The 19962-nt window shown below is 42.0% G+C and overlaps 1 protein-coding gene across 1 annotated transcript in view; it reads right to left on the bottom strand.

The window, feature by feature from the left end:
• The window catches only part of LOC118321992 (abnormal spindle-like microcephaly-associated protein homolog), a 22751-nt gene that overhangs the window by 1989 nt on the left and 800 nt on the right, over nt 1–19962 (bottom strand). The window contains exons 2-4 of the mRNA XM_035653567.1: nt 19821–19907; nt 17210–17351; nt 10469–10657 (exon numbers count right to left, since the gene is read on the bottom strand). Coding sequence (XP_035509460.1) covers nt 10469–10657; nt 17210–17351; nt 19821–19907 — 418 coding nt within the window. The remainder of the gene's footprint in view (nt 1–10468; nt 10658–17209; nt 17352–19820; nt 19908–19962) is intronic.

Below are 19962 nucleotides of genomic sequence, written 5' to 3'. Positions count from 1 at the left end.
TGGATGGGGTGCTTGGCAAGCGGATTTTGTAAGTGTTACTTTGCACCATGCTGGAATATTATAGGTTTTTTGCTCTCAAGACTACTACTCTTATCCAGGCTCCTTATGTTTCACGGCATTGTCACTGTGTGTCTCCCCCTTTCACCTTCTCCTTCTGATCCTTAATCTCCTCTCATGCCCTGATCCTGTCGCATGCTAATGGTTGTTTTGGACGCCATTCTGCTATAGCGCACATGGCCAATGTACAGTGCTGCGTTTTATTCACCGTCACTAGAGCAGTGGTGGTCGGTATTCAGGAGTCTAGTGCATAACTTATTACGACAGGTTCTGTGAGAACTATAATCCTACAATTGCTCATTGTGGATCAGGGTTCGCTGCATGGAGGGTAGCCGGTCAACCTCTAAGCCCATTCGCCATCTAGCGCATATGTGTTCTGGGTTGTCGTAGATCTGGTGTAGACAGCAGTGCAACTGTGAAACCTTAAATATCGGTTTCGTCACTTCTCTCCACCGTATGTTGGGTTTTGGCAACAGGGGCATAGTTCACGCGGGCAGGTAAGATAGCATGGTCAGTACCACTGCGCTGCGTCCTCACCCATGGAGATAAGCGCTAGTTTCTGATGCTCGGTTTATTCTCGCTCGAGCGGCTGTCTTTTGGAGCATTGTGTTTTTTTGGAAAAAAAACGCTGACCCGAAATATGTGCATTGGTTCAACTCCAAGTGAACAATTGTTTTGTGAATAGATTAACTCTGAGTCGCCGGAGCATCTCGTGATGCGTGACTCGCTTGACGTATCCTGTCGTCGTTGTTGCCTCTCGCTCGCGCGTAAATTGTGAACAAATAGGTACTGTCTGTATACGTGTTCGCGTCTCTAGCTACTAGATTGTTGGGCTGTTGTACTAAATCTCGCTTCAATAAAGCTGGTTGAATATTTTGTGTGGTGAGTTGAAGCTCCGGTGGTGTGGGGGGCGTACGGCTCGAGACTGGAGGGATAATTAGCCTACAGAGCTGCGCTCGCTGATGGTGTCCTGACAGGTGGACTGAGCTATTGGCTATTACCTGTGCCCCACTCTGTTGCAGCACTCTTGTAGTCTCTGCCGCGGTAAGCATTTGTTTTTGGCACAAGTAATTCATTCAACTAATATTTTTAAATAACGGGCATGAAGGATGGTCCGCGATTGATATCGCTGGGATTAGGAGGAGAGAAATGAGTGAGTAGGATTGTAGAGGTCCGCTGAGGAGAACGGGTGCTCTCCTTTATAATTTAAATGACTCGCAGTGAGTCATCGCGCCCTCCTCTTCCGTTTACTCTCTTGCATTGTACAGAGCCTTTATTTCTCGCTCCAGTTGCCTGTGCCTGCTTTTTGATGGCCATGTGTCAGTTGCTCGCTGGCTCACGCTGCGCTCGGGACGGGTCACGTTTGAGAGTCGTCCTATGGTCTGTTACGTCCCAGGGAAGAAAATCGCTACGCTGCTTTGGGAGGTCTAGCCGGGAGTAAAACTCAACCCGGTTCCCCTACGGAGAGTAGGAGTGAGAGACTGTTATTCCAGAGGATCTCGCAGTGAGTAGGGGGCAACTTGAGGGAGCAGTTGTGTTCTTTGGGAACTTTGCGCTCTTTGCTCTTGAACGCATGTTACAGGACCTCTGGCGGAGCAGCGAACAAGAAGAAGGATGAGGGCTCACTGGGAGTGCGAATCGGTGGGTGGTTGCAATGGTCAGTCAGTAGAAGGGTTGGTCCTCTCGGGTGGATATACATCCATCAACATGTCTTTTTAGGAATGGCAGATGAGTTGCTTCATTGTCATAGTCGTAAATATTGTTCTTTAGTGGCTTTAATGGTGCTCGCTCGCTCTTGATGCTAACAGACACAGATTTCCAGAGTGGGTAAATCTGGGAGAAGATGCTGAGCCGAGATTTATGTTATTTGCAGAGTTACTATATACACTTGGCACATCGCTTTTGTCCCTTTCGCTGGTGTGCGACTCTTATATCTCCACAGACCTTGCCTCTCGTAGTAGTTTGTCTGGCTCTTTTTTTTTTATTAGCTCAACCATTTTTTGAAAACTGGAATCGGAAGGATCATTATCTGGTGACTTGACCAGGTGGGGAGGGAGTACAATTATCGGTAGAATGAAATTAACCAACGATTTAAAGCTCTTAGACACCAGGGTGATGACTAGCTTTCGTTATCCAACGGAGACACAGATGATTGTGGTTGAAGTGTCAAATATATGGCAACTTACAAACAGTTTTCAGTCAATAGGATATAGTCGTATACTACGCGACATTTGCAAGATGGTTGGAATTTTCTGCTAAATTAAATTGTATATGAATCCTTTGGGTTTGACCGTGCAATTTGCTGATGTGGAAATTGGGAAGCTATATCATATTTTTTTATTAATAATGGGTAAAATAATGTAAATTTAAAGTGTAGGTGAAGAACAAAGAACGACCAATTATTTGCAGTTGGTGACGTAGTTGGGCATTTGTGCTAAGGAGACAGATATTTTTTCCGCAGTTGGTTAGAGACTAAGCCATCACCTTCGTGGCATTCTTACTCTCAAATCGTCGTCTGTTTTTATTTGCATGTTGGATTACTGTATTTGACTTGTGGGTAATGAAGTGTTGTGTGGGTATGCTGTGCATATCTTTCTGATTCGCGTATGTCTACCTTTTCGCATCCGCGCTCGAGGCGGGATCCTTGCGCGATATGGCACTGGAAGGATAGAAAAATCCGTTCCACACTGAGAAAGACCGACCACACAGAAGCTTTCCGTTGCCTGCATATGATTTTTGTGATGTTTCTGTGAGCCGCTCTGATTGTATCATCTCTCACACCCAGGTGACTACAGTCTAATAGCTGTATGTCCTTGTTGTGCTGCTTAAAGAAACGCCATTGTGTGAGAGGTAGAAACTAGTGGCTACTCATGAGACCTTGTGTACCGAGCTTGTTAATCAACTTATGCATACATTATTCAATGGAGGATGTGGTCTCTGTTGTTTTTGGATGTCTGTTTTAAAACCAAGATTTTCCACATGCGACCTAAGATCTGTTTTTATACGTATCCCCATATGTAAGACCAAAACTTTCTCCTTTGCGAGTGATATAGCGCCCAGTGCACTAATGACGGCTCCAAAATCGGCTCACCTTGTCGTTGCACCGGTTTAGGCGACGAAACGCACGAAGCGAAATGGGTGCACTCCGTCCGGTTTTAGAGGTTCAAACAGCAACAGATGCAGTCTTGAGGCTGTGTATTCTTGCATGCTTAATGGTCACTTCGTGCTTAAATATTAAGCAATGTGTTAGTGAATGCAGGATACTCCGTTCGCAACCAAAGTGTTCCGACAGGCGTCGAATAACGCTCGCCCGTGTTGGGTTTTTTAGTGCAGTGGTGTATACACTGGTTTGGGGTTGCTATTAAGGTCTGCTGTGTATTTGATTCTCATGATATTTACCTTCCTTGAGGGGCGTCTGCTAGCTGTATTGTTGTTTGGGCCCAGCTGTGTCAATGTGTCTACAATTGCCCAGTTTATATTGCAGGAAGCCCATTAGACATTCAAGACTTTTGGGTTTGTTGTGTTGGTTGCTTTTTATTCCTCACCGCATTTTTGGTGTGTTTTTTTCTGTTTTCTCGCGTACTTTTTGGATAATGTCATTTATCTTGATGTGTTAATTACACCTGAGCCGATTCATTTCTCAAGTTACCGCATTGACCCCTGTCGTTTCTCGGGCTACTATATATTGAGCAATATCATGACTGCCCTACCTATTTCTCAAATTCTACATAGCTTAGTATCGTAAATTAATTTGGTGATTTGATTATGATGTTTATGAGTTTACTTAATGTTAGATGCCTTTTTCTAGTGGCATTTTCTTAATGTACTGTTGTGTCTAATGAATGGTATTTACCTGACATGACCTAGGATTCCCCAACATGCCCGAAAGTACAAACTGGATCCTATTTTGTTTTGGAACAAGAACATAAATAGATTGGTTGGTGTTTTCCTTTCATGTCGTGCATGCTTGAGGTTTAAGGCACTGACACTGGAGGCTCAGTGAAAATGGGCCATTCAATGGCTAAAGCTCCAGATGTGGTCTATAATGTAATATCTCGCTCGCGCTCTCCCTCTTGTATTAAATAATATATTTACTAGGAGAAGATTCGGTGAGATTTCATATATTGTCATGAATTTAGTAAATACTCAAATGGCTTCAGTAACATCATATGTAGTTCTGAAAGTCACGGTGAATTGAAAAGGGTGCTTTTATTGCAGGGCACCGTTTTTCGTTTTATTGTGACATAAGTTTGCGCTTTACAGGCTCTGTTTTAGCGCCGCTGTCATGCATATCCTCTAACTCTGGTACTTTTCCTCTAGTCTGTGCTCCTGGGACTTTGTGTGACGCCTTTATAGTGCTTATGATTTTGTGATGTAATTTATCCATCATTATCAACTCCGTTTTGTTTCCAGATGAGTCCCAAGGGATTACGGGCTCAGGTGACGGGAGGCAGACCGGAGGCCTGTTCGTGGATAGGGCTTACTTGAGGGCTGAGAATCCCTGAGGGTGATGGTGTGAGCTCTCTGGTAGATGATCGTGTCATTATCTCCGCTCCACCTTCACTTCACCAGACAGTTCCCTTTTGCCTTGGATCTATACTTTATGTTGTTACACATGCGGATCTTGTTTCTGCCCCTCTGACTTGTGGGGTGATGGTAAATGTCCCATATATGTTTCGATCAGGATGTGCGCTCGGCGCGTTGTGGTATGTTTATACGCTTGCAGCCTTTGGTCAGGAACACGGAGAACGCTTTAATTATCATTTGCGTTTACACTGTTCATACCATTCTGCTCAACTATGAAGACATGTGCCAGGCATTGACAGAGGATAACATGATGATACACCTTTGCAAACCAGGAAAGAAGGGGGAGGCAGGATCACGTATATTTTTTCATGTGTGTCTCCTGTATAAAACTCAGCATTATCTTTTAATTCTCATGGTAATGTATGAATGGAAATAATGTAATCTCGGTTGTAGAGAGAATCTCGGTCTTGATGTCCACTTGTTATTTTACACGATAGATTAACATCTGCAGACATCAGGGAATTTGTGGCGCTCTTTATGGGTTCTGGGTGTTTTCTTATTACATACATTGCTAGGGTTCAACACTGCTCTTCACTGGGGCTCCACCTGGGAGGAGTCACGCAAGGGTTGTAACAGGGGATGGAATGGGTCGTAAATGGTAGACTTTCGCCGTGGGTTTTAAAGAGCGCTACTTCAACGTCATCTGCGAGGTTTATCTCAACCACTATCCATTATGAGTTTTTTCTATGTTGTGGTGGTGCAGGCCATTCTAAAAATCGTGTGAGATATTCGTATCATCAATTATATGTGCGAGTAGACTGAGAGGTATTGGCAGGACAGTGTGTGACGCGTAACTATTTGCGCTCAGTCTATGCTCCGATGATAGCCCGCTGCAACAGTCTGGGGGAAATTTTATTTTTTCGGACCTGGTTAGAGGACTGAGATTAGTGGTTAGGCCGAGTTGGTAACAACGACGAGGGCTTATTGCCGGTTTGTAAAAGTACACATGAATATCACGTGGATGGAGTGAATGCTTGTCAGGGTACACATGGGAGTTAGTGCACAAACAAGAATGCGCGATCGTTGTTGAGGCAACTACCAATTCGATGTTCTATCGCTGTGGACGCTCCATCACCGCAAACCTCCCTTCGTCCGCCACTTCCAGCGGTAGGTCTGTCTCTTCCTCTTTTCTCTGTCTCTCTCTCTCTTCTTTTCTTCTGCTACCTTACTCCTTTTGGAAAGGAATTATTTTTTATATACTCGTCACTTACTTTTAGAAGTCCTTCATTAATACATACACTTATAATATACCAATTGCTTTGCTGGTTGTGTGTACCTTTTAGTGAGGATCTATTGTCAGATGTTACATAATATTAATATGTTTATTATTAGTTATAATCACCTGAAAGGGTATTTGTGTTTTCACCTAGTATATGGCTTTGCGCTTTTCAAAGTTTACAGAAAGGTTTTCCTCACCACTTTATCCCCTAATGCTGATGTGGAGCGCTGTCAGTTACCTGCAACTTTTACTGTTAGGATGCCAATCAGTCTTTAAGATATAAACAAAAGATTGAATATAGGTTTTTTTAAAACCTATAAACCTTGTTCCTTTGCCTTTTTTCTGTTCTGGACTCATCAGACAACCACACTGTTTTGTTAATTTCTTACCATTTTTGCTCTTGTTTTTAGTTTAATAACGAAAATACAAATTAGATAAGGAAATGAGCATGAATATTTTCTTAATAGAGCCTTCAAACTGATGCTTATAGCATATGAGAAATTGACTTGACGACCCGCTGTACTGAGCTTACGTTCCTAGAACCGTGTATGAAGCGTGTTTGGGGGGCAGTTAGACGAAAAACTCTTTCTCCCTCCCATGCTTGTCTGCATTCATCATCAGTTTGCATCCCCTAGACCGATTTTATTTCGTTGAAACTAACTGATTATTACACTCACAAATAAGGTTCTGTTAAATGTGCAACCACTGGAAGACGGTTCTATGTCTGATCTGAGAGAAACACAACACGAATTTGACAGGAGGTCTGCATTTAAATGGGTTAATTTACAATGCCCATCGGTCAGGCACTCACTGGACTTATTTCATCACCTTGTTATTGGCTAATTTGATACCTGTGCAAATGTATCACAGGATGCCGAATGGAGCTCTAATTTGTTCAGATGCACAAGATCGAAGAAAATAATATAAAGGAGGCACAGACTTAAATCATATTTTAGCTTCCCACCGTTAGAGGATTGTCTAGCCTTGGCTTATTCCAACCAAATTCACCTGTTTTATTTTTCTATTTTACATGGCCATGGCCTCTTTGAATATATTGTCTGTGTCGAATTCTGATTATTTTAGAGGTTGAATCTGTTCTGCATAAGAATCCAGATTGCCAATTACCAATATTGTGATTAGGATCGGCCCAACATTTGTTCTATCTGCAAATTTTCACCCACTTAATACCACACGGGTCTTACGATTCCATTATGGCTTTTGTATAAGACTTTTGTTCTGGTCTCTTATTTTAAACATCTGCGTAACGTAGACACATACACTAGATCCACACTTTTCAGAAATTCTCTATAATGGAATGTGTTCCTATTCCCATAATGGGGTTTGCATATTTGTAGGTCACTAAAGTGTCTTCGCTTTTAAAAAGACAAAACAGTAGTAAGTGTGATCTTTGGATTGGTGATTTAATACTTCAGTTACACGTCCACATGTGAATGCTGTTACCTGCACCCTTTAGTCAAACCTAAAAATGCCCCTTCATGTCCCCACTTGAAAACTGGACAGTCAGTTCTCGATATCTCTGGCCAGCTGCAGCAGCACTTCACAGCGCAGTCCTCTCCCTCTCACGCTGAGTTGTGTAGGCGGTCAAAAAGGAGAACTGCATTCGCTATGAAGGGCTGTGTATTTCAATCCTTTGTCCTCTTGTCATCTGTAATTTAGGAAGAAGTAAAAAATCCTTAATTGTTTTTTTCCTCTGACTGAAACCTGTGTTGTATGTATAAAGAATCTCGAACGTAACCTGTTTGACTGAGGTTGCAAGGTTAGCTGAGCAGGGATGGTTATGATTTATAGTTGTGCCACGTTCGGATATGGTATTGCTGTTTTCTTGACTGTATATATGGACAATACGATTTCGCAAAAAGGATGGTGACAGCCGTTAGACAACATACCCCAGTTGCAGTAGTTAAGCACTGACTTTGGCTACTTGTTGTGGTCCAGCCACGCGGAGGTAAGGATGGGTGGATTTCATATTACTTGCTTGCTACTTGTGTAGGAGTTATATTCTGAGAATGGCTACTGGATTTGGCTTCTTCCATGTTTATAATGAATACCAGTGGAAACGTAGTGAGGGATAGAGTGCTTTGAGACACGACGCAGGGAGGGCAGTGACCGCCGTATGCTAGTAAGTGATACAGAGCCAGTTGAAAAAATAATCGCCTTTTATGTATACCAGAGTGACTGAATGTAGGCATGCGTACATTAGGAAAGTAAAGTGGAGGGGATAGCATACATAAGACCCAGTGAGGAAGCAGGCATTATGAGACTGCAGTGCAACTACTGCCATCTTGAATAACAAGGCCATCCAGCATGAGCAGAGGCAAACAAATAGGACTCTTGGTGTTAATAGGGAGGAGAGCGTTCCAGAGGGAGATCCTAAATAACTCTGATAATGCCACTGTACTGGGTAATTCTTAATGCCTAAAGACGCGTTACTTGTACTTTACAGAAGGTGGTGCCACAGAAAGCCTTTAGCACGTCGACATACACAATGCATTATCAGCCACTCACTTTCACCACACCTTTCAACACTTTTTAGCGGGTTTGACACACATGACTGAGCCCCTTCTCCATTTTCCATAGGGTAGGCTCACGCCTGCTGATTAGAGCCCTCGCTTGGCAGCTGACACTCGTCAGCACTCTTCAATTGAGGCAGCGGTGGGTGATCGATAATGTATCTGCTGTAGTCACCTGTGTATCCGGGATAAGGGAAGCGCGGCTGTATACGCTCCGATTAGGCACCTTGCCTGCAACTTTGGGCGTGATGCTAAGCTCTTTTGAGCATTCAGGGTAAACAAGTACATGTGAAGTGTGTGTGTGGTAAAGTTGCATGGACTTCGGCGCACGAGGATGCCCAGCTGTTGGTGCCTTCCAAACCATGGAAGCAGATTGATGGAGATTAAGATCAGAGAGCGGAAAGTGAAAGGAGGGGCCATGTGTCGCGGAGAGTGGAGACTGGGGCTGCTAGGTAGACCCTTCATTGTTAACTGGGGTCAAACGTTGTGACTCAAAATCCCTTGGCCATTCGATGAAAAATCCTTTTACTTTGGATATGTTGGATCTTTTTCGACCCTCTCAGGTCGCCTTTCGTACGAGGCGCAGTGAGCCTCACCAGTTGAGCCTTTCGCACAAAGTTATTCACTCGTTGTCCCTCCTCCCCTTGCCAGACTCTTCCCATGGCCCAAGTACTAGCAGAGAAGAATTGCGTCTTTTCTTTCGTTGCTATGTTACGAAATTATATCTTGTGTTTTCAGATTGTCTGGCCGCATCAGCTTGTTGTTCTGTTTTATGTCCTCTGCTGCTTGATGTAGGCTTAGTCGCTGAAGGTCCGGTCGCAGTATTTCTTTTGGCAACGAATTACGCCTTCTGGATGCTGGTGTCCCTGTTAATGTTAAGTAATTGATAGCCTGCGAATTGTAGGTTAAGATGAAATAACCATTAGGAGAGGTAATTAGGGAGGCGTTCTCAGTGGGATATACGGTAGGAGGCGCTGCTACTGCCCTGACCCCTTGGGGTTGTGTAGGAGCGGAACAAAGTGCTGCCCTTGAAATGCCTTTTACATAATACCCTGTGTACTTACAGAGACACTAAGGAGTCGATACAGCAACTACGGAGATAGATGAGGAGGGATAACAATAAGAGAGAGAAGCCTAGGATTCTCAGTGTCGAACTATCAGTAAATGGGGTCCCCATGACCAAGCAGAAGAATATAGTGACCGTAAGTGAAAAATGTCAGTTATCGCGACAACACGCGGTTTTTGTAAAAGGGACAACGTCATGTAAGAGCAACCGCCGTCTCTCCAGGTTATATGCAAACTAATTTTCATCCTTTGTGCCTACATTGTCAGGTAGTAGCGTGGCGTTGATCTCAGTTCAAGTGCATGAGAACACTGGAGTTCTTGCACAGAATGCCATTACTCATATTGAGGCCATGGAAAACGTTTCATTTGGTTACGTAGGTTTCCGATAATATACCTGATGCACTTGCTGACATATGATGAGATAGTGAATGCAGACTTGAAGCAGAGGAAATGGCCTTGTTCAGATAATTTACTGAGCATAATCTCGTTTCTGTTTACAGCCCGATATTGGAGTCCTGGACCCTGTAACAAGCAGACCTTCATGACACAAGGAGATTACAGAGAGAGGGTATTAGTTGTAGTAGTTAGGATATTTAGAAGAGTGATAGCTCGAGTTGTGACAATGAGCTTGGGAAAATTTTGGTGTGTTCTTTTTCTTTTCGCTGCGGAACCGAGCGAAGGATAATTCTCTTTCATGATCTCTGAACCCCAAATACAACACTTTACTAACTATGGCTTTAGGATAAATCTGATTAATAACCACGCTTTGGTTTGATAGGTGTTTTAATTTGATACAGTACCTTGATAGCATCTGATTTCAGCTGGTTAAAAATGAATCCAATTAAGTAGCACCACTGAGTAAAGCTCAATTACAGCAGCAGATATCTCATTAACCCGAGTTGTTAATGCCAATCCTGGCAGCTGTATCTACGAACTCAAAGACAAATTTCAACAACAACCAAACCAAATACCCCAGCCCCAACCTGTCACAACAAATGTCATCTTTTACCTTGGGAAGAAAGCTCTTGGACGCGGAGGTAGGGAATAACTGCGGAGCGCAGCACGGACAGCTTGTCCAGCTTTGGAGATGACATCCGGGGACGCAGCAGGCTGGCAGGCCGGTCCAGCTCAGCATTCAGCCTGTCTCTTGTGGCCGCGGCTTTGACGGGTGGTTTTCTCATTGGAGGAAGACGGCTTCCTGATGAACAAGACGGAGAGAGATGAAGTATGAGGGGATGGGTGGTGTGAATATGGGCATGGCGGGACAGTTGGAAAGTACCATGTGTGAGGACGATTGTGCAAGGAGTAATGACAATGCCCTTCTCAGCTGTCCCCTAATCCGCAATAAGAACCGTTTTTATGCACACTACGCGAGCAGGCAGTATAGGTGATCAGGGCAGCCACACAGCACGGATTAACTTGGTTAAACTTCACTTGGTTGAGCCGCTACTGTTAATTGCCAAGTTTATTGAGTGAAAACTCATCCACACCACATGACACAGGTCCTGTTTATTTAGAGATTGCGCGACCCCCTGATGGTCTTGGGCTAAAAGATAATGTTTATTCATGATCAGTGATATTAATTCTATCTCTGGCTAATATCCTGCAGTTTTAATGTATTATATTCTCCCACAGGAAGTAACTTGCATTACGCTCGATGGTCAGTCCGCTAGCCGTCTTCTGGGGAGGAAGTTTGAGTAATACCTGACTCTTATAAAACTGTTTCACTCTGTCCACTTGAGAGCCCAGAGCTATACTAGGATGAGCCTCACAACTTATTAGATTCCGGAATATACATTAGAATGCAAATCTCCCCTCCCCTTCAATTAGTCCTTGACTAGTGCCAGTTTTGATTGTCCTCATTTCCTATCCGCGAGTAATTAAGTGAGACAACCATGACAGGAGATCACGCTTTTGTCTGACTCTGCAAGCGAACCCAAAGATAGATACATGACGAACAATTTAATCAAACCACACGGTCTACACAGTCCCTCTTTTTTAAACTTGTTAAACTGGGTGGTCTATTTCCTTTTGATCAGCCTTCCCCAATCTCCATGGCATTCCCACTGTGTTGTTGTTTCGCACTTCCAGAGCAAGTAAGATTTGTTTACGGTTCACTCTAGGCCATTGGCACGAAAAGTTCACAACAAACAGTTGAGTCATAGGGTTCTTCTTCCTTTTAATCCTCTAATGGTAGGTTTGATTGCATTAAGAAAGTAGTTCCTTGTTGTCAATATAGTTGCTCAAAACCTCTCGGTAGGACCGTTCCTTCCTCTCTTTACGTATTTCTACTATGTCATGTTATATGTGTGTTGAGCATTCAGATTGTATACTGCTCCTCCGCTCTGGGTGACTCAGTAGTGATATTGTTAAACTGCTGCTTCAGGCACAGACTGGTATATATTTTGTCCTTATTTTTTTGTAAAGTGCTACCATCAGCTATCTACCAGCTGAAAACTTAACAATGATCCTGCATATGAAATGATGTCAGCTCCGATTTCCACAGGTCCCTAGGGAAGAGTTTAGCTGTTTTTTTTGTTCCATCATATGAGACGGAAGATTTACTGTCCTCAGTTACTTATAGTTGCCATTGCTGACTTTTCGTAGATGTATTCTGATGAAACATACATAATTCACTGTATTCTCCATTCTTACATGTTTTTATGACTGTCCACACAGGATCCTCCGCGACATGTCGGATGTCAGAGGATTTTTCAGTAAATCTGCAAGTTAGGTAAAAAAGTTTAGCTTTTCTGGAAGTCCACAGTTTTTATTAGGAATCTAAGGAGCCAAAACAAGAACATTTCAATTTTTTTTAAAGGCATTGGTTAAGATCAATGTAATAACAGGATGCACTGATAGTTATAATATCAATATTCCTTAAAATAACTTGCAGGCTAGATTTCAGAGTAATAGGTGTGCCCGTTTGCACAAACAAGTATCGATTGATGGTGGCAAAGATTCCTTTAGTTCTGCAGCAAGGCAAGAGCAGTAAAGTCATGAAATTTATAAATGCCATCATGTCTGTGATGGTAATTACGCACTTCCTCTTCAGAATCTTAAGTATGTATGATAACCTAGTTTCACCTTGGATGTATACCTGATCAGCCGACTGACAAGAGATTCCTCCACAAAATTCACTTTTGATCCTCCCTATTTATCTTATGTGCAAAAAAACGAAATGGAAATACATGAATATAATACCCTGACTCTATGACGATAGTGATCCCAACTGCTTCTGTCCAACAGATATGTTAAGATACTGGTAGGCCATTTTGAAACAGGCTACTCAAGTCCTGAATAGATACGAAGCTCATCTATTATGTAAATCTTTTTGATGCTGCACACTAGTGTACTACCTGTCTTCGCTGGCTCCTTTAATATGATCTTTCTTGAGTAAGATGTGTGGAGCTAGGCGATGCTCTTATGCTGCAAGAGTCATGTGTTAGAATGTGCAGCTGTTGTCTATACAAATAAACAAGCACTTATGATTAATTTGATAGACCGTTCTATGGTGACATACAGGTAGACGGCCTGTCTTCAGTGAGTCTTGTGAGTGAATCGCTGATGAGGATCTCGTGAATGTTTTCCCTAATATTACAGCTACTTCCTCAGAGGCATAGATAGTTTTTGTTTACTCTACTAGCGCTATCTTCTGTTTCATCTTGTCTCTCATTTTCATTTCATTCATCTGTTTAAGCCATGTTCTCTTTCAGCTGTGCATATTCTCTGTGCTACTTAATGCTTGTTCGTAATTTAAGGGCTCACGCCCGTCTCAAAAGACCTCCTATAAGATTTTGGGACGTTATTTTAATTTCTCTCGGCCCACTGCTATATCCCACCTCCCCTATTTTCATTGCTTCCGCTGTCTTGCTTCGGCCGTCTAAGGCATTTGTTTCAATTCTTAGTTCTTTTTAATGCGGTACCCATACGTTTCGAAAATCACTAGGAGTAATTAGTGATTTCCTCGGTGTACATATTATGGCTGTAGATGGTGCGGTCCGCTCAAGATAATCAGGGTAAAAATCAATAACCATATTGCTATCTCAACCAACCGGATGAGGGCCAAGTCGTCTGAACATGATTGCCAGGTTACTGTGCAGACATTGTGCGAACTCGAATATCTACAGCTCGCCGCTCACCTCTCTAACTGGTGTATTGTCTCTCTGTGGATTTCTGTTGCTTCTCCTTCTCTTTCGGCCCGTCGGTAAGCGGCGCTGCGTGGTCGGTATCCAGTAGTGTTGGCGGCTGTGAATAGTTGTTAGTATTTTATACACATCTTTCATTATTTTTGATCACCAGTGTCAAAAATACAAGAAATATGGCAAAACAACTACAAGTTGCAAAATAACTGCAAAAAGACTCAAAAACGACAAAGCGACAATGTGACCATGGATGAGTGGTGGGGGCCTTTTACATGTCAGACGTATTTAGTCTAGAGACAGCTTATTTGTTAATTTATTAATAATGATGCAAGTGCAGGCTTTAAATGTGCCACCAGTTTGGGCCCTCCATTCAAGAGGTTTGCTAACCCCCTGAACATCAACTCTTCTCACTCTGCTCATGATACTTCTTTTCAATCACTTTCCATGCATTTTTTTCCCTCCTTTTTTTTTGCCTTCTTACTGTTTTTCTCATATGGGCTGTGATTTCTGCATCTTTTAGCGCTGCCATTAGTCTAAGTACCGATCTCTCATGCCTTACAATTGGCCCATATTGGCTCCATTTGATTGCCATCTGCTATAGAGGATAGAAACTGACAAGGAAAAAATGAGCTGAGGTGTTGGAAGACAGACTGAGTGCAGGCCTGGATGCTTTTATACGCAAGAAGGCACCGCATCCGTTGTGCTTATTACATCCTGCTAGCCATTACCTTCAGCAAATTTTTGGTTAACGGGGTCCTATTAGGCAAGTGACAGGGACAAGATGAACTACGCATTGAGATGAGGGTCTTAACAGCACTCTATGCTATTTGTGATTGGTTGATTTGCCGCGGCTCTGCAGATGGATACCGATTGGGAGGACAGGGTTTTTTTGATGATGGGAACTTACTGAACAATGTTGCATACATAATTCCATTCAAAGATTGCCACTATTACTGCGCGCCTATCTGCCCTGTTGGCTCTCTAATTGGCAAAGTGTTTTGATGTTTCCACTTTGTGTAATAATTGATAGTATTCAAGCCAGAGCATTCTATCTACTGACTGTGAGTGTGATATTGCAGTAGAAGCAAGAAATGTTTGCAGTCCTATTGCCGAATATTGGTTCCTTTGCATGGTGTTTGGATTTTGGTTTGTCAGACAGATTCAACGTCTAAAATATCTATGATTATCGACACTGTGCTAATCATTTTCTAAAGGTAAAAGGCAATGGCCATTAAAATGTAAAATAACAGTGTGGTTTTGGGTTGAATAGTCAAGGTTAGAATCCTTAAGGGGGTGGAATGGAGTTAAATAGGTTTAATGGTTGTGCTTCTCCTTTTATTATTTTTTTCTTCGTATCTTTGGTCGGATCTGACAATTTAGAGCTCCATTTCGGTCCTGCTGATTTAATTTGCAGCAGGGTATCAATTAGTCCAATAACAGGTTGATTATGAATTAAGTCCTGGTGAGTGCCCAGTTACCTGAATGGTGCCATATGTACTTACTCATTTAATGAGCTTTGCAGGATTCTGTGTTGTGTTTCTCTCAGTCAGATGCCAGTGGTGGCAATTTAACAGAACCTATTTGTGGTGGTGGTGGACTTTGCGTAATCCCCGGTCATCCCTAATTTATGCATGCTTATCATGGATTATCCCTGTATAAATCTGGTCTATGGTTGATGCAATGAATATTTGTCCGGCTCTTTGTTGGAGGTTGGAGGAATGAGTTCTGGTTCAACCTGTGCCCCAAACAGCTTGCGTTCAGTAGCACGGTGCATAGGAACGTTGTAATCAAATAGCTGGTGCATTTGTGTTAATTATTAGATTGATGGCGCGCAAAGCTCAATCTTAGCTCCATACAGCGGGTCGTCAAGTCAATTTTACTTCGTCTTAGTTTAAGTTATTGTAGGGGCTCTTTTAAGAGAAATTTGTCCTCAGTGTGCATTTTCTTATCTAATTGATTTTTATTTAACTAGAATCTTAGCCAAAAAGATGTATAAGAAAATTAATCAACATGTGTTGTACGATTGAAGTTTCCAAAAGCCAAAAAGAACAGGTTTATATAAGGTTTTTTCAAGACATGTCATTCTCAATCTTTCGTTTAATATCTTAAAGGACGGATTTCAGTGCATTCTATCAGTAAAGTGCAACAATATTGTTAAAAGGGGATAACTTGGACAGCGCTCAATCAGCATTGATGCCTGGGAATGGATAGGGTGGTGTAGGAGAAATATTTTGCTGTGAAAATTTGGAAAGCGCAAAAGGCCCTATCTTAGGAGATGAAAGAAACAATTTCTATTATTGCAGGTGATTATAGACAATTATAAAAACATGATTAAAATCATAATATGTACTATATGTCTTGACTAGAGATCCCATAAATAATGTTAATAATCATGGCACAAATCTATAAAGCGATAACCCATGACCAGCTAAAGAATATAAGCGGCTTACTCAGAATTTCTTCTCAGTCGATGGTTGTATTAATTAAAGTGGTCCATTTTTCTAAAAAGTATATACCAGTGACGAGTATTATAAATAATAATTCTTTCAAATAGAGAAGTAAGGGTAGCAGTAGGGAAGAGAGAGAGAGTGACGGATGAGGCACGGATGAGAGCACAGATTAGACGTCCTTTCGACTGGTGCAAAGTAGAGATATTGCGAAGGGATGGGAAGTGAGGGTTGCGGGTGATGCTGAGCCTGTCCGCCTAGGCACGTGGGAAATCGAAATTGGTATGGTCTAGCCTCAGCACTACTCCGTTCGGCCATTCTTGTTGGTTGCTATTGCTCCATGTGTGACCCTGCAGCATTCCTCCATCACTGTGATATTCATTTCTTTTTTACAGACGTGGGCAATAGCATCGGTAATTGTCGGTGTTACCAATACTGGCCTAAGCCAATGGATTCTTTGGAATCCAATGTGCATAAGATAAAGTACCTCTAACAAACAGAGGTACCGAAAAATAAATTTCCCCTAGACTTTGGGTCGGTCGTGTCCTGTAGCCAGTCTGCCAGCGATAGACTGAGGCGCAAAATGGTTCTTTGCCGCGTCACACATGTCGTGGATTATACCTTTAGTTCTAACCTCTCGGCTTTGACTTAATTATTCTGCTCGGGTCAAATGTTGGCTGATGCTTATTATATATTTCACACGTATCTATTTGATGGTGAGTGAGGGCTGCGACCTCTCTCACAATATGAATACGCGATTACTCAAATTGGATTAGAGTGTTTGAAATGGTGTAACACCTCGTCAGATGAGTTTATTTACTTTTTAATACTTTTTAATGGCTAATTTCATTTACTACCTTTTAATACCTTTTACAACCCCGCGGACGCCCTATATATTGAACAGGAAAAATAAAAGAACACTAAAATAGATTTAACACATTTAAAATTATTTAATCAAATTTACAAAATCTTTTAAAAATAAAATCCACCCTACCCGTTTTGGCCATTTGTTTCGTTCTCATTCTTTTGGTTACTACAGAGCTTATGGCCATAGGTCAGGGTTGGAACGTAGATCAATTGAAAGCTTTGCCTTCCGGACCAGCTACCTCTTTACTACAATGGTCCGGTGCAACATCTGCATCAATCTTGACATTTTACCATCACCAGGAACGTGGGAGGAGAGCCCAGGGTAGACCCAGAACTTGCTGGGGGGATTATACAGCTCATCTGGCCTGGCAACTCCTCGGGATCCCCTAAGAGGAGCTGGCAGGACTCCTCTGTGCCCTGTCACGACCCGACCCTGGATAAACGGTTGATAATGGATGGATAAAAAAAAATTTATTAGCTTTTAGAGTGTGTCCAATCCACAGACACAGACTTACCAGTTAGATGTGGCTGTGACAGGCGATTATACATTAGCCAAACGTGCATGTGCACACAAGTATAAAAAACTGAAAACACTGTGCTGGCTAAATAAAAGCAACCTTTATCAGTTCACTCCTTTCAAACTACAGATTTAGAACTTGTATTGTGTAATTTCTACGTAATCATAAAGATTCACCAGAATTTCTTAGAAATTAAAAAATACTAATAACCATCTAAAAAAAGGAATAAAAGGTTAGCCATTAAACTTTTTACTTCCATGTCTAAACCCAAGCAGTCGAGGCAGATGGCCACCCACCTAGAGCCTGTTTCTGCATGAGGTTTCTGCCCCAGTTTGTCCTTGTCGATGGTGGGAATTGTTAGGTCTCTGTAAATAATTTGACAAACAGTACAGTCTAGATCTGCTCTATATGAAAAGTGTCCTAAATTAGGAAAATCAAATATCATAATAATCAAATCACAATATTAGTTATCTGATAACTAATATTGTGATTTGACGCTATATAAATAAAATGTAATTGTAACTGTTAATTGATATAAAGGCTTTGTTACATGCACAAAATGTCTGACAAATTATGCATCATGAAAACATAAAACAACAATAAATGTGTCCTGTAAGATAAACTACACAAACACACAAAATATAGGCTTGACTGCAATAAGACTGCAATGTAGGCGTTGTGTGGTTACAGGATTTTCTGGTGTGACTTCCTCAGATAGCATGTTGGATTAAGCACAGTGAGCTCTGTAAGACCCCAAACCATGTAGCCAGCTAACAGAAACACACTGGGCTGAGCTATTGCACCAGCTTTGCCACTCTTTGGTCAACTTTGTATTCCTGCATCATAACATTTTTTTTAAAACTTAAATCAGTTTGCAGAAACATTGCAGAGGCCTAACTGCATCTTTTTGTGTTTGTGAAATAGAGGGTGGGGGGGTGTGGAATGATGTCTCTATTTTGAGCTCTTGGTGCACTGCCTTCCTCGCAAGGAGAATGTTTGTTTTCCTTTTGCTACTAAAACAGTCTCTTTGAATCCCCGCAGGACTCAGAGGCCTCCACTCTTCCAGCCTTGATATTGATGCAATTTGATGTTCACATCTGTGTATCTGTAAGGCATTTTTTTCTCTGGCTGGTTTCTTTAAGCACAATATATACTTTAGTTTCCCTGTTGGAAAGATGATATAATTGGCGGGCATACAGATATGGTTGAATCTTTTTTGCTATAGCCAATCAGGCATCATTAGTGCAGGCTAACGGAAAGCATTCTGTGTGTCGGTCTTTCTCAGTGTGAGCTGGTGGTATTTTTCTATCCTTCAGTGCTTATTCAGAGGATCGAGAGTCTCTGTCACCATGAAGTGCAACAAAGAATTGCACAAGCATACCCACACACTTTCATACCCACAAGTCAGAATTGCTAATCCACTGGCAAATGAAGAAACAGGACGACGAGTTTGGAGAGGTTAAGATGCCACGTTAAGTGTGATTGGCTTATGGTCTCTACCAACTGCTGAGAAAAAATATCTGTCTCTTTAGCTACTAAATGCTCCACTACGTTCACCAGCTAGCAAATAATTGTGTCTGTTCTTTGTTCTTCACTACCACTTTAACATTTACATTATTTTACCCATTATTAATATAAAAATATTGATTATAGCTTCAAATTTTCACATCAGCAAATTGCTACTGTGGTCAGTAAGTCCAAAGGATTCATTTTATACAATTTATTTAAAGTGCAGAAATGCTTTTCTTCAACCATTTGGCATGTCCAGTAGCTGAGCTTTAAATAACATTTTCCATATATTTGACCTTTAAGCCACATCTCTGTGTCTGTGTGTATTTGAAAGTAGCTCCCTTACAAATCTGTATTTTCTGGACCCTGTATGTCTTCCCTCCCAGTTTGTGAGGTCACATTAGAGGTCATCCGATTGAAGTTGGGGAAACATGTAAAATCCACACAGACCAGTCTGTGAATCAGAGCCTCTGATGAAAGTGAAATAGCTGCTCAAGTGTTTAGACTCCTGCAATAAATTAAATCGCATCCCATCATTTCTCAGTTGTTCTGTGTCTGTTTTGAGAAATTGGGGAGAAGCTGATTAAAAAGACAAAGACAATTCTTACTCGATGACAATGAAGCTCATCTCATCTAAAAGTAATGTGTTTTATTCTCTCCTCAGAGACCCAACCCCTTCTGACTGACCCATCACTCCCTCTTCCTCCCATCCCTCATCCTTTCTTCCCTTTTCGCTCTCCCTCTTACCTCTTCAGTTTTAATACCAATTCTCAGAGGCCTGACTGTGCATATAACCCTCCATGGCTTGATAAGCCTCTGATAAGCAGTCTGTCTCCTCTCCCGGAGGACCCGGGGTTTGAGTTTCTCTTCCTGACCTCTCTTTGAGGTCCAGGTTTCTTCCCTGTGGAGGAGCCAGACCCAAAGCTCTCATCCGGTGACCCGTCCGAGAGAGCCGCGCAGAGCTGACAGGATCAAAAGCGGAGGCACTGAGCTTAGGGAATAGAAGGCTCTGTACAT

The sequence above is a fragment of the Morone saxatilis genome, unplaced genomic scaffold, assembly GCF_004916995.1.
Source record: "Morone saxatilis isolate NCDOM2014 unplaced genomic scaffold, NCSU_SB_2.0 Contig12, whole genome shotgun sequence".
Taxonomy (NCBI): domain Eukaryota; kingdom Metazoa; phylum Chordata; class Actinopteri; family Moronidae; genus Morone; species Morone saxatilis.
This window is presented reverse-complemented; position numbering and strand designations above follow the sequence as displayed.